At 32.2% G+C, this 23,807-nt stretch overlaps 1 protein-coding gene across 3 annotated transcripts in view; it reads left to right on the top strand.

Moving 5' to 3' along the window:
* Positions 1-23,807, top strand: part of LOC127707505 (MAM and LDL-receptor class A domain-containing protein 1-like) — a 96,921-nt gene that overhangs the window by 67,751 nt on the left and 5,363 nt on the right. For all 3 annotated transcript variants that reach the window (XM_052212084.1, XM_052212082.1, XM_052212081.1), the window contains 6 exons: positions 2,972-3,100; positions 13,341-13,679; positions 16,079-16,357; positions 16,911-16,967; positions 18,495-18,539; positions 22,000-22,044. In XM_052212084.1, coding sequence (XP_052068044.1) covers positions 2,972-3,100; positions 13,341-13,679; positions 16,079-16,357; positions 16,911-16,967; positions 18,495-18,539; positions 22,000-22,044 — 894 coding nt within the window. The remainder of the gene's footprint in view (positions 1-2,971; positions 3,101-13,340; positions 13,680-16,078; positions 16,358-16,910; positions 16,968-18,494; positions 18,540-21,999; positions 22,045-23,807) is intronic.

Genomic DNA, 23,807 nt, shown 5'->3' with positions numbered 1-23,807 from the left:
TTCGACGTTTTCATATAATGTCGGCAATCTTGTTATCAAAAACTCTCAAGAAAAAGAGAAAAATAATATTAAAAAAGAAGAGATTTTCTTGATGTATATATGTTGACATTTAGACGTTTTTTTGTTTACCTTTTGTCGTTACTCGTTACCGTTTATTTACTCTTATTCATATAACTGCATTTATGTATAAATGCATAACATATATGTACGTTTCGGCGATAGAGTGTATCGACAAGTAGTAGGTATTCCTATGGGCACTAACTGCGCCCCTTTAATAGCAGATTTATTCCTGTATTGCTATGAACCTCAGTTTATGACCAAACTCAGTAAAGACACGTCATTGTTACATTTGGTTGATACATTCAACAATACCTTCCGTTATCTAGATGATATTTTTTCGTTAAATAATCCAGAGTTCTCTAAAAATACTACCGAAATTTACCCAATAGAACATACTTTAACTAAATCTAACATAAACAGCAGTAGTTGTCCTTTTCTGGATTTGGACATTTCAATCTCTAAAGGAAAACTCCATACGAAAATTTACGACAAAAGAGACGATTTTTCATTCCCTATTGTTAATTTTCATTTTTTAGACGGCGATGTTCCTTTGGCTCCATCATACGGTGTTTATATATCCAAACTCGTTCGTTATGCCCGTGTGTGTAGTGATGTCATAGATTTTAACGAACGTAATCAATGCATCACTGGTAAATTATTAAATCAAGGATTTCATTACCATAAATTACGTAAAACTTTTGCCAAGTTCTTTCATAGATACAAAGATTTGATTAGTAGATTTGGCTGTACTTGTAGAAACCTGATTACAAACGGTATTTCACATCCTAAATTTTATGGTAATATTGTACTTAAAGCGCGGAAATCACTATGTGATCCGTGTAAACTCATCGAACCTTTAAACAAACTTATTAGTAAAGGTTATCTTACCAATGTTGTAATTAGATCTTTGAATATAGTTTACTTTGGCACTAATATCGATTTTGTCATCAGCAAATTAAAACATAACTAAATTTGTATTTTTTTCAAGCGGGACGTATAAAGACACACCCACGTTCGTTTAGATCTAAAAAGAGGTTAAACTCCTAACTATCCTACTGTCTGTCGATACATTTATTTTTGGCATTGCACTAGTCATGTCTTCTTTGACTGTCCATGACGTTAAAATACTAAATCCCTGGGATGTGTTTTAGTTGATTTTAGTCTCTGATGCATGATTTTTTATTATTTATTGTTTTGGCTTTTAACTAGCTGTCAGTAACTGCGAGTACTTTCAAATCGTACTTTCTTGTTTATTTGACCTGTTGATACTAATTGTATTGCTTGTTTGTTATTTAATGTTATTCAGGGTTATATCTGGTCTATATACCAGCTTTGATAAGTGTTTGGTATTACTATAAATTTTCACTTCGTACTATGAACATCAAAATTATTTATTTTGTAAAAATATTTCCTTTCTCTATTGGTACTGTACACGTATATCTAACAACAAAATTATTTTCATTTACCTGTGTTTAAAGTTATTGCATATGGCTGATATTTTTGTTCGAGCATATTGTTTTTCTTTAATTGTTTAATATTTCTTACCGATATAACATGTTACTTTTATTATTCTTCCCCTAGTTTATTTATTTTGTATTTACATTGTGTCATAGGTCAAATTTATTTGTTCAGTGTATGTTCAATGGTGTTAATATGTCCTTTGATTGAGTTAAGCTATTTCAGTTGATATTTTATAGTGTGTCTTTCTATGTTGTGATGTTACACTATTGTTTCAGAAAAAGGGTGAAGGTTTGGTACCATTAAAACGTTTAAACCCGCTGCATTTGTTTGCACCTGTCCTAAGTCAGGAATCTGATGTTCAGTAGTTGTCGTTTGTTGATGTGTTACATAAGTGTTTCTCGTTTCTCGTTTTTTATATAGATTAGATCGTTGGTTTTCCCGTTTGAATGGTTTTACACTAGTAATTTTTTGGGGCCCTTTATAGCTTATTGTTCGGTGTGAGCCAAGGCTCCGTGTTGAAGACCGTACTATGACCTATAATGGTTTACTATTATAAATTTTGACTTGGATGGAGAGTTGTCTCATTGGCACTCATACCACATCTTCTTATATCTAATTACCAAAATCGACAAAAACAAAAAATACACATGACATCAAAACGCATTAGAATAGTAAGTGTTCTTGTTATTATATATTTTCTCCAGTTAATAGATTTAAATGTTAAGATTTGAAAATGTGGAGGGAAAGAAGAGTTATCTTGGTTTGTCATATATTTTGTATAGTATATAGATTTTTAAGTTTCAGAATTGAAGTATATCTGTTTTTCCAAACTGTTTCTAAAATCATCGATAAAATAAAAGCAAATTTGATAACTCGTTTATAAAAAATGGAGTTCTATTGCTTTTATTTCATTCTTTGAATACATTGATTTATAACTAAAGTTCCACCTTCCATTAGAAAACGCAGTTCTTTTGTGACGGAACACTCATCTAATTCAAATGCATAGCACTTGACGAATGCGAAAGCTGGATGATTATGATCTAGTGCTTCAAGCCGTTACTTTGCTAATAATTCTTCAATAACATTAAATATAAGTCGATAAAACTTATAACCCTACATTTGATTAATTTTCAAAAATGGGTTCCTTATTAAGTGAAATATTATATTGTTATGTTTATGTGGGATTGGTGCTATCGATGAGCTCCTGGTTTTGTATATAACAATTACATGCTTTTTTTACTTGTCATTTTACTACTTTGGTAATCTGATATATTCATATTTTAGGGAAATTGGTTGCTTTTTTTTTTTGGATAATGAAATACATTTGAGGGAAATCGTATGCTCCCTTATGAGCTTTTACGAAAAATTCTTCAAAATACGCACTGAACATGAAGATTTGACCATGAATGCTCTAATATACTATGGAACAAATCTAACAATTATATTTTAGCTTTCTTCTTGGACTGTAACTTTGAAGCCGAAAAATGCAATTGGTTGGCAGGTTCTGAAACGCCATATATTTGGACATCAACCTCAACAGTAGTCAAAGGTCCAAATCATGATCACACCATTGGAACTGGTAAAGGTTAACAATATCATTACCTACATACGACTTTTCATGTATTTTGTTGTTTTGTAATATTTATTCTGGTGAAGTTTAAGTTAAGTGACTGGTTTTTTTATGAAGACTACCAACAAACTTTATTGTTTACTTTAATTAACTGTAAATGAATAATAGTTCTGACGTAAATTGGTATGGATCCAACGAAACACGTCCTGGTTGACAATTAAGTAATTCCTATGAATATTGAAACAACCCTTTAGAAAAGCTTGATTTTGCAAAAATTGTCAATTTATAGATTATATGTTTTTACAGTTTATTCTCTCTAAAGTCAACGTCAATGTTGGAGATCGTTTACTGTATAGATGTTATTATTATAAATCATCAAATTAATCTTCATACCAAAAGGAATAGGATCAATTTCCCTTATATTTATTAGTCGACAGAGTCAAAATCTAAAAGTTGTGAAATTCTACAGGAATTCGATCAGTTAAAAGAGAATATTATATGGCTTTTTCTATATCACATCATTATCAACTCGAGACATCAATATCATCCCACGACCTTTTCTCAAGGGATTATATTCGTTGAGGGTTGATACGGTGTGTGATATTGAAAAACCCATATCATATACACTTTCTTATATACCTCAAAAAGATGGTTTTCGTGTGACAAGATGTAGTACAGATTTTTATGGATTTGATAAAGCCTTTGCAACTGTGAGTGATATCGATGACGCGACGTCATACAGTTTGGAGTGTGATAAAGCCTCTGTAGTTGTGACTCATATCGATAATATTCCGGCTGGCTGATACAGCACGATTGGTCGTATTACACGTACAATTTACCTGTATTCATTTCTTAGTGTATAATAAAAAAACACTTTTACATATTTCCATAATGCCATTTAGAGCAACATCATGGTGCTGAAGGTATTTTGATACATTTTGATAATTAGTATCCTTAAGACAATGTGCAGGTACATGTAAACCTTTACTTCAACAGAAATTTTTGAGGAGTCTTTGAAAAGTCTTTTTTTCATGATCTGTTAAATACAGGGTTTCTGCTGGCGGTCGCATTTTGCGAAAAAAATAAAAATTGTGGCGATTAAAATTCATTATTGGCGAAAGAATTTGGCGAAAGAAATATAACTATTCGATTTCATCCATCTTCTTTACTTTTTGCGGGTTCCTCGGACTTTACTTGATCAAACAATACAGGAAATTTACCTTGAACTCGTTACGATTATGACAGAAAAATCAATAATCATCTGGTTGCATTTTTTAGCTTTAGGCAATAATGGACTAATTTATAAAGGTGTTGATTGTATTGTTTAAAGAAATGAATGTGATAAAATGTCGTCACATGTCAGTTAAAGGATTTCTTTACAACTTTACGACGCACGTGTTTGAAGCATAGGTTTACATCTCCTTTTTTCTATTAACGATGGTCCGGAAAAGAAAACTGTTGTTATGACAAAAAATATTCAAAAGCAAAAATCTCCGACTATAAACTTTATCCTTTAACTTTGATAGAAATAGTTGATTTGATGTGGGTACTTTACAATCGTTTTGGCGACGCATTTGTTTCAAGCATAGTTTTACGTCTCGAATTTTTTTGTTTACGATGGTCCGGAAAAGAAAACTGTTGTTATGAAGTAATATATTCAAAAGTAAGAAAAATCTCTGACTTTAGTCTTTATCATGTTTATCCTTCAACTAGACGGGAAATATATATCCGATAAACTTATTGAAGACGAATCTCGTGCTCCCAGAGGTCAAAAATGATGATTTCATGATCTATATTGCAATTTTACAGTATCTTTTGAAAAATAAATGTTTCGTGTTTATCATTACCATGATAACAAAGAATTCATAAATAATATTTGTAGAATTATCATAGACAACAATGGGACAAACTGTTTTTTTGGGGTTTTTTTTTTTTTTTTTTTTGTTAGAAAGAAGAAAAATTTTAAACGAAAAATATGTTTATATTAGTTGGCGAAAAATAAGTAAAAGTGGCGAAAAATATTGTTTTGGCGAAAGAGGTGGCGAAAAATAAAATTGACCAAGGGGAAACCTTGGTTAAATATACTAAGTATTTACTAAATGTACCGTTTCTGACTATATTAAAGCGTTTTTGATTTGTTCATCTGTTTAAAAATAAGCTCTTATATATTTACAAACTCAACGTTCACACACGGAGCTTTAAATTGTGAATCTACGTAAGGATTGTAAGGCTTTGGAAATGTCTCTCATGTGAAATGAATTCATTGATTAAAGGGAAGTTGGGCCTACATTTTTATGATTCCCAGCAAGACTTTTTTTTCTACTTTTATTTAATGTTTTCAGTTTGTTCGACAATCGCATGTTTTCAGTAACTTTGCAGTTTAAAATAAATCAAATCTTCTGATTATCAAGAAAAATTAACTGCAGAGACAGGATTTTCTCTGCAAGACTTGAATAAGGAGGGTATATACAACCCCCATAACGTTTGTATGGTATTTATACGACAATGCAATAGAGATGAGAAATAGTCCTTCAAGTATGTGTCAGGGCTTAATAAACTTTGATTAAGGTCAAAATTATAGTGATTTGTTAAACTTTTGTGTCTAGTATTTTAGAGTTTTTACTGCACTTTTTCTATAGTTGGTGTACATCTCCTAACGAGTATACCCTCTGATATTAAAATGATAAAACTCAACGATACCAGTTTAAAATAATGACATGTTGTATGCTTCCCAATTTGACATGTATCTTATAAAGTCCAAATGACATCGAAATATAGATAATCGTACAGTGGGCAACACCAATACCGTATAGTATGATATAAAAAAAAGTAAAATAACAAAAATACCGAACTCCGCGGAAAATTCTAAACGGAAAGTCCCTAAGCAAATGGCAAAATCAAAAGTTCAAACACATCAAACGAATGGATAACAACTGTCATATTCCTGACTTGGTACAGGTATTTTCTTATGTAGAAAATGGTAGATTGAACCTGGTTTTATTGCTAGCTAAACCTCTCACTTGTATGACAGTCGCATAAAATTCCATTATTTGACAACGATGTGTGAACAAAACAAACAGACATAATAGGTAAAAATGTCAAAAATAGGGGTACAGCAGTCAACATTGTGCTATAATCTTAATCACTACAAAAACAAGCAAATATGTCAACAAAGACAAACAAAAAGGCATATAGACAAAGCACATAAGAAAAAACGAAAGACAAGAATACAAAAATTTACCATAGCACAACAACACAATGACGGGATGTACAAGTACCGTGCCACGTCAAATGAATCACTACAAACACAAGCAAATATGTCAACATAGACAAACAAAAAGGTATATAGACAAAGCACATTAGCAAAAACGAAAGACAAGAATACAAAAAATTACCATAGCACAACAACACAATGACGGGATGTACAAGTACCAAGCCAAAAATAGGCTAAACAGTAAAAGTAATTAATTACAAAGACAAATATAAGAATACTATAACACGTTATTAAGATGATAAACAACGTCAGTACATAGAATCTATACTTCAAGACCATCATGTATAATTTGTGATATTTATCAACAAGGTCTTGGTATCTTCCGATGAACTTTTTTAGAAAAAGGACGAGACGTTCTTTGACATACCCTAAGTTCATCAACTTTCTGCTCAGACACTGGTGACGTTTTACAAAGTCTGAGTAGCAGCTGCAAGCTCTTGAATACCGAATGAGTTGGGAAATGTATATCCCATATGCAGGTGAAGTTGCTATATTGCTACTAAGGTAGGGGAAATTGATAATCGTCTCGTTTGTCATAGATTCTGTTACTGAGATGACTGTGTATGTCAAATTCGAGGTATAAATCTAAAAATGAGGCAGTGGAAGCCGTGTCTGTTGTTTTTCTTTAATTTCTAGTTCTGGAGGATATATTAATGGAACCCAATCAGAAAAGTTTGGATTGTTAATGGAAAGAACATCATCAATATATCTGAATGTGAAATTAAATGATCTGGCTTCTTTGATCTTCTTGTTTTTGACAAGTGTCTGAAGGAACTCCGACTCATATTAAAATAAGAAGAGTTCGGCAAGTAGAGGCGCACAGTTCGTTCCCATTGGAATACCGACAATTTGTTGAAAAAGTCTACCGCCAAATTCAACAAATATGTTGTCAAAAAGAAACTCCAGCATACTGATCACTTGCTCCTCTGTGTAGCATGTTTTACCTTTTTGTTCACTATTAACAAAATATGCCGTTTGGTATCCCAAAGTAATAAATTTATAGCGTATGCTACCATTTTTATATTGAAAAGCATTGTGGATTATTTCTTTTAGACGATTTTTCAATTTCACATGGGGAATGGTGGTATACAGGGTTGAAAAATCAAAAGTTTTGATAGAACTAATTTCAGAGAAAGATCGAGATTTAAAATTATCCAGAAGTTCTTTGGAGTTTTTTAGAATCCACATATGGTAAATACTACTACGCGAGTAAACCGTTTCGCAGTATTGAAGACGCTCTTTCACTGCGGACAGAATCTTCTAATCTAATGGACAATTCTTTAGTCGAACATGCAGATGAGCCGGCAATGTAACGTTGTTTGTATGGACTTTTGTGAAGCTTAGGTATCCAATACAAACAAGGTAAGCCCTCCGATTTGCTGTTCAATGTAATGTTCATTGATGCCATGAAGGACTTATGATTCGCCAAAATATCATCCTTCTCAAATGATATGTTTTGTAAGTGCTCATTTATTCCTAATTCTTTTACAAGACACTCGTAGTAGTACGATTTACATACAAAGACAATATTTTTTGAAGCTTTGTCCGCAGGAACAACAACATACTTATCGTGAAGAGATGATAGACATTTCACAGCCTCTTTGTCTCTGAAAACGGACTTCGGTCGATCATTCACACAGTTTTTTAACTTATGAATGCGACGTTTTATCAGAGACCTGATTGTTTTGACCCATTCTGACAAAGTGTCCAGTTCCACCTCTTCTCGTTTAGCCTATGCTCTAGCGTAGTCCTCAATGGAATCCATCATTATTTTGAAGTTATGGTTCCAAATGATGTGTTTGGGTTCTCTAAACTTAGGACCATGATATATCACCTTTCGGAGATGTTCATTTTGAATTATGTTTAGATCCCCAGTAATAACATGGCCAGAGGGACTGTAAATAAAAGGAGAGTGGGAACAGTCACATGTCATAGGGTTTTTTCATAGGTAAAAGGACCCGAAATTACAAAACGTGAAACATTTTTCAAACGAAAAAAAACAACAGCTTAATTTATGACATAAAAATAAAAAAATTAACAGACAGCAACAATTGAATTACGGGTACATTGTACCTGACTAGGAACATTAAAAATGTGGCGGGTTTACACATAGTTGTAAAAGTTGAATCCGACCCTTACCTGGAAACACTGTTGCAAAGCACTACTTTACAACACATCGCTTTGAAATTGCTTGACTCATCAGATTATCACGACGCACAAAAAATAACTAATATTAAGACAACCAATCAACCTGTAAGAGTACCCACAGTTACTGAAAGCTAGTAGCTAATTAGAACTAATGAATAAGTCATGTTCACACAAATTATCAATATGATACATCAAGCTTATAATTTGGTAAGCTAGACATTTCGTCTACTTAAGACTGATCAGTGGCGCTTGAATCAGAACAGTGGAAAGGTCGAATACGAAAGTGGTGAGCATTGAACACAAAAAGTTCAAAAACCTAAGTGTTGTAAATACGTACACATTTCATTATAAATAAACTCATTATAGATGCCAGGATTGAAATTGTGAACGCCAGACGCGCGTTTCGTCTACAAAAGACTCATCAGTCACGCTCAAATAAACAAAGTTAAAAAGGCCAAACAAAGTACGAAGTTGAAGAGCATTGATGACCCAAAATTCCTAAAAGTTTTGCCAAATACAGCTAGGGTATTCTATTCATTGGGTTGTAACAGTTAATCTACAGATAATTAACGTTGGACGGTATCATTTCGTATTAGTAGTTTAAGCCTTTTGCGATTGATTTCATCTGCTGCGATGTTTGATAAGGGCACTATTCTAATTGTTTTGCTTATACCTGTAATATTGTTGCCCTTTAACTAGTCCTAAGGAGATACGTACATTTGAGCTGATCATATTGTATGTTATTCTATTAAGTCGACAGAGATTTAAATTATCAGTAAAATTCGTGTTCTTAATACAACTCATATAATAATGAGTAAATTTCAAGAGGAAACAATAAACACACATTGAATCTTAAAAAAAAAGTACAAATATATTTGGGCTGAATTCCATCTGATTATTAAAACCATCGCCATGACGTCAGCCTATTCATTTACCGTAGTTATCTAGAATCAACGCTTCGTAAATCTCTCGCTGAAATGGACTCACCAAATTATATTCAATTGTTTACTTTGTGTGCTTAATTTCGTTAAGTTTGAATTGGCTAATTTACTGATTTCTGTTCACTAATGGAATTATTTTAAACACTTACTAACTTTACCTTTTGTAATTTGTATGTGCCTTCACTGGGATTAGAACCCCTCCTTGAAGTATGTTACGCTACTCCGATATCAAACACATCGACGAAACTTTTCGGCTCCCAATGGGTTGCAGTTTAGATGTCTATTTTATGTATATATCAATGAACATTAATAAATTTTAAAACATGATACACACAAGTACAAAAGACCCCCTTTATATATATATATATATATATAGTCGAGTGGTCTAGCGCGTCAGGCATAGTGCAAGGCGATTTGGTGCCACGATATCTCAGTAGCATGAGTTCGAATCCCGGCCAGGGAAGAACAAAAAATTTGCTTCCGCAAATTTACAGATCATACATTGTTGGGCTGTTATTTAGACGAATTATGTATACAGAATGTGTTTTCAGCCTTGTATCTAATGGATAAAATCTGTCGTAGAGTTGTCACTGGTTCAGACGTACTTATATATATATATATAAAGTACCTAGAAAATCAACCTAACGATGTTAGAGTAGATCTGATTCTTTACTTCCTCCCCGAGCGGGGCTGGAACCTGTACTTTTTATTTCTAACTTCTACGACAACACCGCCTGCATTGCGCAGACGCCTTATTCCCTCCTCTAACTATAGCTGATAAAAATCAGCTTTCGTTTCGGGAGGTGTTACCTTCTTGTAGGAATTAAACAAGGACATCTGATACAATACACGAAGTATTCTTTAGTGTACAAAAATTATCATCTGCTCATCTCTTCAGTATAATTACAGGATTATATATATATATATATAAAATGACTGAATAATAGCCGACGATAAATCTTACGGGGCGATGGATCATATAATTATGATACACTACAAAATATAATATATAACCAGTCTAAAAGGGTACAACATCACCAAAAAATAACAATAAAATGAACAAATGTAACTATAAATATTTCGGATAACAGGTATCCTTCATCAGTATGATCACGATGTAAAATTAATCTTATCAATCTATTCTGATTATAAAACTATAGCAATCTTGAATTCTATACAAAGTTTTACCAGAACATCATAGAGACACTAGTACAATTCTAAAATTTCCAAACACGTCGCAACGACATACCTAAAATAAAAATAGAAATAATTTGCGATATGAGCTCTATGATGTTCTGGTAAAACTTTTTTTTTTGTATAGAATGCAAGATTGCTATTGTTTTAGACGTACTGATAAAATAAACGGATCACAAGATGTAACAAAATGGATCTTTATTATAAATTACTCTAAATATCAGCACAACAATGTTAAAACTGCAAATTTGCGGAAGCAAATTTTTGTTTTTCCCACGCCGGGATTCGAACTCATGGTATTGGGATATCGAGACAACACCGCCTGCACTGTGTCCAACGCTCTAGACCACTCGGCCACCTAGACTGAACTAAAAAATCAACTTTCGGTGGCCTAGTGTTACCTTTCCTCGTCAGAAGAATATAGAGTTGTAACACAGTACATGATATAATAGGCATGAAGATGGAATTGATTGCAGATTAGCTAAGTTATCTATACTAAAGGATCGTATAATGCAGTCACAGTACGTCTAAACAAGTGACAACAGGAAAATCCCCCTTAGCAAACATTTAGACGAATGTGGCGGGGGATTTTTTGAAATATTCTCATTGTATAAAATGAATATGGGATGTGACATTACACGGGAAGTAAAGGAAAAATATTTTATTTCAAAATTCAAATCACGATTGAATGCAAATAATGCATTTTCTATTGTGTGATCATGACGTTCCGTACTTCTATATACAGACTAAGTGTAATACGATTTATCTCCCTTTATATACTCAACGACAACTATGACGTTACATACCTACCGTTACATAGTTATGTTAATCATGTATAGTTTCACCTGAAGATTGTTATGTAAAAACATGAAAGTACTTGTGAAATAAAACTATTTATACTGGAAATGTTGGATTTATTAGTAATCTATATATATTTCTATACACAAGAACATTTATTATAGTGATCTTAAAATTTATATATATATATATATATAAAAGAATCGTTAAGTTTGAGTTGATAGCCGCGAGGTTTAGATGGATGAGTTGCAGAGTCAATGTTAGTTAAAATTTGTCGGGTTGGTTTAGGTTCGAATCCCTGTATTCTCTTTGTTGTCCATTTTCTTTACTTTTTTTAATTTGTATGTAATTGTTGATATTTTTCAATCAAGGGCGGATTTTCCCTTTATTTTTGATTTATTATTATGCTATTTCACTTATTTTAAAAGAGAATGATTACATTCAATGTGTTCATTCTTTTTATAAATTTAGGGTGATTTCATCTGTTTTAATACATATCTTTACAAATATATATGAGAGTAAATCGTGATGTGCATGGAATTTTGATTCTTGCTAAAATTTCGGTAACATACATATTATATATACTTCGAAATTGGTTCAAATATGCCTTTTTTGTGAATTACGGATAATGTTCAGGCAGATTCATAAATAAATCAATAGAAATTTCGGTAGGTATACTGAAAGTGCATTCGATCTTCTTTTTTAATATCATTTCATGATTTAAATCCACTACCTGTATATACTTCTAATTATTGGTTGCTTGTTGTGAATCATAAAGATAATTAGGCGGTTATTTAAACTCACTGATAAAGGCCTGACTGATGAAAAAATGTATTTTTTGCGGTTCTAAATAATCAACGAAATCGGTCTTCCTGTTTATTCTTAATTTCATTTTTTTCAGCATTCATCAATTTCAATGACTTAACCTGTTGAGCACATGCGCAAATATTTCCAATTGAGGTCATATCAAAGGTCGCATGCATATGAATTTAGATAATGTCTTATTATTGTCTTTCGAGTCAATAATGTATCAGCGAAGTTTTGAGGCTTATTTTAACAAAATTTAACCAAACTGACTGATAATAGTTATAAAGTATTCCATTTTCCGTTCTTTTCAATGTTTGAAATAAACAAAATTATTCCATCTTATACTGTCAAAATTGAAGCTTATGTCCTTTAAAAGTGGAGGGCTTCCACAAAAATAATCAATTCACTCTAAGGGTTCACATGTCTGTGCCATGTCAGGAGCTTATTTAAGCGTTGACTAAAATTTTGTGTCAATTGTTGATCTCGGTCAGTAGTTAATTCTTTACAAATTTACTAAAAATGGAAGCGATTTTGATCTATCGCTAGACAGCGGGCATCGGTGGCCGAGTGGTCTAAATATTCGAACTAGTGTATCACTAGCATTTCAACACTGAGGTTGTGATTTTGAACCTCGAAAGTGCTGGTGCGCTCGACTCCAATCTTAATTAACTAGGATTGTCAGTTTTCCTACCGAAGGTCGGTGGTTATCTCCGGGCACTTTGGATTCCTCTACCAATACAAATTGACCACCAATAAAGAGCACAATAGTGCTGAAAGTGGCGTTAAACACCAATCAATCAATATAGTTTACATCCTTTGTTCAGTGTCGAAGACAGTATTATGCCTTTTCAAAGTCTGCTAATGTTTTCTGCCGTATGGTTAATATGTCATGGAATTATGTTGTATATCTCCCTGTACTTATACATCTTGTTGACAAAGTTATCTACCCTGATAAATATCTCTTTGTTTCTCGTTACATATGCAAGCAGTCAGTATACGTAGTGAGATACTATTGTAAATGAGTTATGTTTTTGATTTCTATATTGATTTCATGTATTTCTATTTTTTTTCTTTTTCGTTCCAAAAGTTGATGGACATTACATGTACCTTGAAGGTCCAAATATATCAGAGGGTATGAAGTCTAAATTGACCAGCACCATTATCAACCCTGATGGTGATATTTGTTTTACTTTCTGGTATCATATGAATAGAGAAGAGATAGGTACATTAAGTGTTTACACAGAATCAAGAAACACCACTCAGATGCATTGGTCACAGTCTGGAAAAAACAGCACGTGGATATTTGCTAATTTTACCATTTCTAAATCAGAACCGTACAGGATTATATTTGAAGGGGTTCGAGGAAACGGTTATTTTGGTGGTATAGCATTAGATGATATTTCACTACTTGAGAGTTCGTGTTCAGGTAAGAAAGGTGGTATGTCGAAGACAATCAGAAAGATATTTTAGGTTCGGCATGTTTTGTAACTGGCTATTCAAATACTTAAATCCAAAAAAACATAGTTTTTAAAAGACAAATATATATCATTTTATAGGCTTGTATTTATTATACGCCTGCTCCTTATGAGGGGGTTATTGTGATCTTTTCATTCGTTCGTGTGTCCATCCGTGCCATGAACATTTTTGTCTCAGTGAGACCTGGAGGGCTTGCTGATATTTCACGAATATCATTAGATATGTAGGTCCAAATTGCGCTGTTGTCTTATATTATACATAGAGGCATTAAAACTTTCGACTCACTTGGTTCGTTCGTAGGATCGGAATAACAAATTGAATAAAATCTAGTAAAATTTTAATTTGAATAGTCCTGGGAATATTTTAAAGTATTATAAACAAAATGAAAATGACATTTTACATGCAGTTATAACAACATTTTATTTCTTTGGACAATGCATGATAGTATATCGCAAAAAACTGATCGCAAAGTTGTGCTTCCACGTAATTAATTAGTTTCTGACCAAATGTCACTAAAATTTTGGTTAATGATAAGACATGTAAGAACGTCATTCTTTCCTCATTTTTGGAAAATTTTCAATATCTGATAATATCAAAAAATCATTTTAAAGCTTTTTTTCATGTTTTTGAAAACTGTCCGCTATAACTTATCTATATCATGTGCAATTGCGAATAAGTTCAACTTGTCTTAGCCAAATTTCACTCTTCCTGTTTAGTTTCATCACACACTGCGACTGCGATTACTACATCTAACAACATTTGTAATGGTCATAACTAGTTTTACTAGAGGGAATTAATGATCGAATGAAATCTTACCGGATATCCGTGTTTATCCCCAATTTTTTTGGACTGTAGCTTTTCAATCTTTTTTAAGCTCCCCGAAAAAAAAATCATGAGCATACAGTCAATATTTTGTACATGTGAGCTGTATGATGATATAACTTAAACCAAAAGTGATAAAAACTTGATTTGAGGTCCTTTGTCTACCTTGTTAAAAAGGGTATGTTGACCTTTTATGGGAGTTTTCTCCCCTTTAGTGTTCAAAATTAACTGAATGTTGATATGATTTATTAATCATATATAGAAGAGACATAGGGACTTATGATTTTAGTTCATTCTTTATAAACTTCAGATTGAGGTCACGGTCAAAGTTTAATTCGAGATTAGATTTTCACTTTTCCCCTCACTTTATCTTTGCACATTATAAAGTCATAGGTTTTTTTTTGCATTTGGTTGCCGAAATGAAGTCAAACGGAAGTGATTTTTGTGAACCGGAAGTATTAATTTAAGCCTGAATTTTATGTAAAAGGTCCCAGAACATGTAGAATTAAATATCTTTGGAATTCGATAACCCTAATAATTCAGTCCGTCCCCGTAATGATCTCTACTACTTGAGAGGGCCTGGAGTACTAACACAGTAAACACTCTTCACAAATCCTGGATTTGAATCGTTGCCCTGTGGGAAAGGTAACCAATCAGCAATCAGCTCTTCGTTTCTATCCAGATAAGTTAATCCCAAGCTAACTGCGAATGATTGATTCACGATTTTTGCATTCAGGCGTTAATCTACAAATGTAGCAATGGTAGAGCAGTGACTGAATTAGTCGGATAGGGAATTAGAGAGAAGTAACGTATCGTTTGAAACCGGAAGTGAAATTTTGTAAATCGGAAGTAGCAACGTCTACTCCTTATTTTAAGCAGAAGTATATATAAACCAGATATGTTTGCAATGAGTAGAAAGTACGCTATACCGTGAGTGACTCTGAGTATACTTTCACTAGCTGATGAAATCCTTTATTTCATCATAATATAAAAAAAAGAAGATGTGGTATAATTGCCAAAGAGACAACTCTCCACAAGAGACCAAATGACACAGAAATTAACAACTATAGGTCACAGTATGGCCTTCAGAAATTAGCAAAGCCCATACCGCATAGTCAGCTATAAAAGGCTCCGAAATGACAAATGTAAAACAATTCAAACGAGAAAACTAATTTATGTACAAAATAATGAACGAAAAACAAATATGTTACACAGCAACAGACGACAACCACTGAATTACAGGCTCCTGGCTTGGGACCATCAGCTATGTATCTTAGGAATCAGTAAAAAATATGCTACATTCTTACGCCAAAAAATGACATTTTAAACCGTAAGTTATTATTTAAAGCAAACGATTTTCATTCGAGGTGGAAAGACCTTCAATTATTCTCTGACAGATTTGGTATTATTATTATTATTATTATTATTATTATCATTATTATTATTATTATTATTATTATTGTGTTTTTTATTATATTGCATTGTATGCAAGTTCAACTATTTAATTGTAAGGTTTGGTACTTGTAGGTTTGATCAAAACTTCACAGAAATGTCATAAAATTGATGAATCTATATCGCTTCATGAATGTTCAAAATATTATCTACAGCTTAATGACACATCTTTAGTATTTGATCGAGAATTTGACAACTGTTCAGCCGTATACCAAGATGTCCAAACATCAATTACAACTGTATGTAACGATATGAAGGATTCAGACATCTGCACCTTCAATCTTCAGGAATTAGTTATAAAAGATCAAAGATGTTTTCAATCAAACTGGCTTTCGGTTGAGTACAGATGTGAAGGTAATTTTTCAGACATAATAACATAATACTAGTAATAATTTTGATATGTATGAGGAGAATAAAATCAAAGTTAAAGAAGTATAGAATATCATTATATCGTTGTACACTGTATTATAGAAATAAATGAAAACTTTTTTTTAAATTTCATACGTCCGAAGGGCTATTCTGGATTTACCGTCATCAGGTATGTTTGAAAGTCAAATTTGTACAAGAAAGCTATATCACAAATAAAAGGTCTAAAAACAATCTATCTAGGGTCAACTGTGCCTTAGGGAATCTAAAATAGTTGTTTATTTTAAATTTCTAAATTTATGAATGGACAATTTGAGAAAGGTTATAGCTGTTAGCTTACGGAAATGCCTCACAAACGGACTAATTATAAATCTAAACTTGTAACAAGCGTAATGTTAGACTATAACAGAGTAATTAACACAGAATCGAGGCATGTGAGCGTGTGCACTCTTGTTGTCATATATTTGTTGGTAGTTACATATGTATGTAGAGATTTACTTTACTGCAATAATCATAAACTTTAATTGTTTTTGTTTTCCAGCTGAAGTAACATCTACAGTTTCGTCAGTTGCTTCCTCGAGTAAAGGTTCAAGTGAAGGTAGGACTGAACGAATAGCACAGAAAGTGACAAAAATTGTGTTCTTTTTATTTAATGACTGTATTCTGTGAAATGTACCAAATAGTTGATTTTGACTTCCTGTATGACCACTGTATTTTGTTTAGATTGAGTACAGGTAAAACTTAAATTTTTGCCTGACTATTTCTACAAAATGTACAGTTACAGTTTAACCTTCAAAAGAAGATTTAAAAAAAAGAATACATGTATCTCTAACTTTATGTTCTGTACTTGTAACATACATTAAATAAATGCTGTCGTCTCGTTAAATATTTCCAAAGAACATGACTACGAGGGGGGTTTAACGACCTTGACTACCAATGAGGGTCTTGTACGGTCGGAAGCCAAAGTACATAGAATATGTTGAACGCTTTTATACCATCGAATAGAAAGAAGGATAAAACAGATACAGTTGTTAAGTCCAACTAATATATTGACTCAAATAACAAAATTGAGGGTCGGCTTAAAACCAAACTTTACGACTAAACAGATGTCAGCAGTTTTCCAATTGTGAACTTTCCATTTCTACAACTCTTGCACTTTATTATTGTATATAGAGCTTGAGTGTCCATTTGTTTTATCTGTTCATTGTTTTCCTTATAGTATTTTTATTTTTCTTTGACTTATGATTTTTATTGTACCTTGGTAATTTTTATTCTTTTTTCAAATCAACAAAATTTTCATATTATTTTTTTTTCTTCAAATGAACCCTTACCAAGTGAGATATAAATTCGATAGAACTCACACTATCAAATTTCTTCTTATATGAAATACTCTATTGATAGCATATAGCATCTATTATAAATAAACAGATCATAAATACTAGGATTAAAATTTTGTACACCAGACGAGCGTGTCGTCTACAAAAGACTCATCAGTGACGTTCGAATCAAAAACGTTAAAAGGGCCAAATAAAGTACGAAGTTTTAGAGCAATGAGGACCCAAAATTCCGAAAGGTTTTTCCAAATAAAGTTCAGGTGATCTATTTCTGGGGTAGAAAATCCTTAGTTTTTTTCTTTTTTTTTGTTTTTTTTTTTTTTTTGTTGTAACAAATGATTTATAATAATCATTTGACAATAACAATATCAATGATTTGACCACTGGGCTGATAAAACGCGTACCGATGATATGTCTTTGAAAAACAGTAAATTTTAATGTAAAATGTTATTCATTCCTTTCATCGTCACCTATATTGCATGTACTAAGACAACTGTTATGTTCAGTCTTCTAAATACAGTAAATCACAATGAAACTCAAAAATTATTTTACATACGATCAGTATCAATCAATAGCAACGATTATCAAACTTTAGATAGTTCCATAGATTGTAGCAGTTTGCATTGACTTACACACAACAAATAAACCGAACCCGGAAAGACTTCACATTTTAATGTTATCCTATATCAATTTGAACTTTAAACATGATGAAAATTTCGTTTTAACGTTCCTTTCTGTGTAATACTGTAGCAATACAATTAGTGAGATATTCATCAAGTATCTATTTTCAGGTGAGGAAACTACTACAGTTGCATCAGATACTACTTTAAGTGCAGGTAGGTCTTAATATTTGATACAAGAAGAATTTAAATGATCCTCCTGTAAATAAAAGGCTCAAATCATTCCAGGTACACCATGAACACTAAGATGATTCGAGTCTTGCCAAATCACAAGAATCTGAGCGTTTGGTCCCAGTATTTCGTCTGATTAAATAGAATTGAAATCAAATTGTACCATAACTGTTTTTTCTCCAATTTATGTTAAAGGTATTGTAGCTACATGACGAAACACGACATTGTTATGAACTGATTAAATATTAGATAACATACAGTTTCGGCTAACTATCTTGGCAGTTTTCATCAGTTACTGCATTTTAATCTTTCATTCATTAAACTTTCGAAAAAGTCACAAGTTTCATTAATCGGTTCTGTTATTTAATTTGAAGAAGAAGAACAAATTAGTAAATAACTGTACTTAATCTGTACATTTTCAAAGTATTTGCAATTGTTTTTCTGAAGTAACTTTAAATGAAGTCACAGTGAAATAAAAGAATCGCTGTTTTAGCTTAAAATGTTGGGATTATCTCTTTGCTAAAATGAGATTTTAATCACAATTATATAAACGCCAAATAAGGAGGTACGTATATGCTTTTTAAAAAAAACAAATGGATGTCTGTCTAAATCCTTTTCAATAAGCAGATCAATAAGACAAAGATGTCCTTATGCCTCTTATATATGATACAAGCAGAACCAATGGCGTGTGCCACTCGCTCAAATGTAGAAAAATTTAGCCGATAGTACTGTGAAAGAACTTTTATTCGTGTGGTACCAATTTTCGTAGTTTTCGTGGATGGCTTTCCTGTACCAAGTCAGGAAGATGGCTATTGTTATCTTATAGTTCGTTTCTGTGTGTGTTGCATTTTAGTGTTTCTGTTGTGTCTTTGTTCTCCTCTTATGTTTGATGTGTTTCCCTTAGTTTTAGTTTGTGACCCGGATTTGTTTTTTCTCAATCGATTTATGAATTTCGAACAGCGGTATTCCACTGTTGCCTTTATTTAAGGAAACTTCAAAATGAAATGTCCTTTATCAAATGGCAAAATTTAAAGCTCGAACACAACAAAATGTTGTCGCTGATTAATGACGAACAAGTTTGTGAAAATGAACGCCTGATTTTGCAATATCCCACAAATTATTATAGAACAACATATGAATATTTTCAAGAATCTTCGTTTCTGAAAAGTACTTTAATTCGTGGGTATCAATTTTCGTGGTTTCAGCAAAAGTTACATGTTCGTGGGTTCTTAAATCCGTGGATTTTAGTTTCTGAAAACAAATCGTATGAGGATTTGAAGCCAGAAACAAAGATTCTTAAAAATTTTCATATGGACGAGGTGACATGTTACTGTCTTTGAATAAAAAAATTGACAATATGAAAATTGAAATCATTACGTTTGTCGTAGATTCGTGTTTTAAGTCGTATATCTGTGTCAATATCGAGGAAAAGATCAAGATATGAATCAGACCTACTTTCGGTAGTGTATTTAATCTCAAGTTGACTGTGAACAATGAGATGTCAGCACTCTTTGAAAGAGATGTTGTTGAGTGACAGGACATCATCAATATATCTGAAAGAAATATTACACAGATTTGATGCTTTTTCTTTTTGTGTTTGAGTGGATTATGTATGAATTCTGCTCAAGATGAGTATCTATATAAAAAAAATCAGCCGTTAGTTATGCACAGTGCATACCCATTTGAATACCGACTGTCTGCTGAAATCAATCGACAAAACTTAACAAATATATTGTCAATAAAAAAATCAGCATTTTGATGATATCATCTTTTGTGTTTTTGTGGTGGAAATCAAAAGTGGTTTTTCATGTAGCAAGATTTTGTTCATGATTTTTTATTTACGGTTTCCATGATTGTAGACACAAATCTAAATCAAGCAGAAAGCACTTATTTCGAATAGATAACCTTAACCGTTTGTATTATATGGTTATGTATATATTCATATGACATAAAGTCTCGATGTCAATATCTAATAATTATTAAAGACCGGATAATTAAATAACATATGATTCATATTTTGTTGTTAATACTTATACGAGAAAATATTTGAACATTAAGAAAATACAAGGTTAAAGTTGTGTAGAATATCAATTGGAAATGGAACCATGATTTTTTGTAGAATGTTCAATGCTGGGAGTATTTATTTTACCCATTGATAATGTCCCCGGCAAATGGCACTTGTAACAAAAGCAGGGACGCCTCTGTAAAATAGAGGTGAACGATACCAGAGGGACATTCAAACTGCCCTGTACAGCTTAGGATTTATGTTTCCAAAGTGATTGAAAATAAAAGATGTTGTTAATGAAAAAAAAAACACTTATATGACTATGTACCTATATATTACTATGTCAATAACTCTTATAATAACAGTCGCATCGGTTTTGTCATTGGTAAAGATAAGATAGCAAATGATTAGAAGACAACAAAACCATACTTAAATTGTAGCTAAAACTTCAAGAATATCACATAATACCGAAGGACAATTATGTTCTGTTCTGATTGCTAAAAAGTTTATAATATGCAACTGAATGGATATATCTAGTAATATTCAATATTACAAAACGTCATAATTATCAGTAAAAAATAGATGTGATAGAATGTCTAATATTCAAAAAACGTTAAATTCGCATCTTAAAATAACAATACCATTCCAGTTGACAGTTTTGATCACCATCATCCTATGGGTCATTGCTTTTGTTTTTGATTGTTTAAGCTGACAAAAAAAGCAATATGCAATTAAAACCAGCGCACGAAAAGCAATTATCTCGTACTCTCATAGGGCATTACCTGCTTGGAAGACAATATCGGTTGCTTTTCTCACTAGAAGATTTCACACAGCAACGTAATCAATGCAAAAGGTCACAATCTTGTGAAATGTCTAGTACAAGTTGTGACGAAATCCAACGCATAAAACTGAACGAAAAAAAAGTATTGCTTCAAACTTTAACAAACATGTTTAAATAATCTAAGTGACGTTTATCCCCAGAATTCAAGACGACGCAGTCATTTAACAACATCTGTATAATTGTAATCTTTATCTTTATAAGAGAAAGGGCCTTTAGGTTTTTATACCTTTGAACGGTTTTGATGTATATGCTTTCAAAAGTTTACATCTAGAACGTCTGTGATGAAGGCTTTTAATAAAACACGTGTTATGTACATTCAACTTGGTATCATACTTTTATTTGACATTTCTCTAACTCTTTTTCCTGTTTTAAAATTCACCAATAGCATTTATATTCCTATATGATATATAAGAGATCAAACCGATTATTCAAGATAATTTATCCGTTGCAAATAAATCTTAGAAAGCGATTAGTAGAAGGATATTTTCAAAACGTCAAATAAAATTTGAATTTTCCGCAATCTAAGACTATAAATGTAATAATAAACAGCTTTTCAACGATAGTATATTTAATTTTACACTGTTTATTTAAAATTGCAGAAACAACAGTTCCTTTGCTGTTAACATCAGAAGCTCAATCGCAAGGTATGATGTTCAAAATATAAACTATTTACGATTTGTATAAAGCAAAAATGTACATATTTAAATATTCTTTTTATTACTCATTACATTTTAAGCTCATCTGACCATAACGCCATGTCATCGGTGTCATCATTTGACATCCGTCGTCCATCCTCTGAATTTACCCAAATTCTACCAAACTTGGGGTTAATGATTTTTTTTAGAGTCTCCCGTATTAGTGGATTGACATTATCCATTCAATTTCATTTTAATGCCCCCTCTTACACAAGGCTTTATAATATGTCATTCATCTATACTTTCTGCTTGCCCGGTCGTAAAAAAAAAATGGCACGGTGTAATTTCTGTCAAACTAAGAACAAAAGTCAAGGAAAAACAATTTCTTACTTTTCGAAATGTTAGAATTATTGCATATTCTTTCAGATTAATAGTACAATAAAACATGAAAATAAGGCAAACCTTTAAACGTGAAATGGACAGATTTACTAACGAGGTTTCTGACTTTTTAAATGTACATATGTAGGGGTTAAACTAGATTTTTTACATCTGAACCCTCTCCCTTTCGATCTCTATCCGTTGGCTTCGTGTACCTGAAATGAACTTGCTGTCATAAAATAATGTGCAATGAAAATCATCACAAGAAAATAAGTATTTCTAAAAATAATGGTATTATAGTTTAAAGCATTTGTAAAGGGCACAAAAGCATTATTTATTCCATATAAACAAAATTCTCCAAGTTACTGAGCGCAATTGCAAATCGCAAAAATCAGTACCTGCTGATTAGACCGCATGCCGTCATAAAAGATATTATTGGTTGGTTAAATTCACAGACAATTTGACACAGCAACGTCATTAACAATGCGAGAAAACAAATCATGTGCACACACTCTGAAGAACTTCAATGTAGAAAACTAAAAGAAAAATTGAAGTATTGATTCAAACTTAAAAATAGTCCAATTGATTTATATTCCCAAAAAATTCCAGATGCATTTATTTAATAACAACTGTATAATTGTAACCTTATCTATTAGTATAATACGATAAGGAGAGAGCACCTTTTAGTTTTGACAGTTTTAAATTTTGTGCCTCAAAAAGTTTACATCTCGAACGTTACTTGTGATAAAGTCTTTTCCTGAATCACGTGGCATGTTCATTCAACTTGGTATCATACTCTTTTACTGGAAACCCACAAATATACACAATTTTGAAATGTATAAAGCCAAAATGTACATATCCATATATCTATATTACAACTCATTACACTTGTATCTCACCTACCCATTACGCCTCACGAGCTTTTGTAATAACTTGGCGTCCGTCATCGACGTCGTAAACTTTTACAAAGATCTTCACCTCAAACACTACTTAACATACAAGATCTACAAAAATTCTAAAAAGACCAAAACTCTTGGATGATCCATTGAGCAATTATTGCTCTTCGATAACGATTTTTGGCAATTTTTGTGCTTTTGCCAATAATCTAGAAAAGTATAGTAGAAATGAAGAAACTGTAAACAGCAAAAATGATCAGCTAAACAGGATTTACAAAACGTCATATTACTTAAACGTTGGATGACTCCTTTCTGCAGGTGTTTGTCAGTATTTCAACTTTAAATTTAGCATTTAAATGCATGTATCCCCCCTCCAACATATTTGTTCTAAAATTAAAGATTGTATTCACAGTTTCATTATAATGTTCTATGAATTACGATGAAGAAAACATGTACATTTACCAGCTTTTTAAGAAGATATGAATGGCTAACAAACAC

This window comes from Mytilus californianus, unplaced genomic scaffold, assembly GCF_021869535.1.
Source record: "Mytilus californianus isolate M0D057914Y unplaced genomic scaffold, xbMytCali1.0.p SCAF_7, whole genome shotgun sequence".
In the NCBI taxonomy this organism is placed as follows: Eukaryota; Metazoa; Mollusca; class Bivalvia; order Mytilida; family Mytilidae; genus Mytilus; species Mytilus californianus.
The sequence above is the reverse complement of the archived record's forward strand: the minus strand, read 5'-3'. Positions and strand labels throughout refer to the sequence as shown.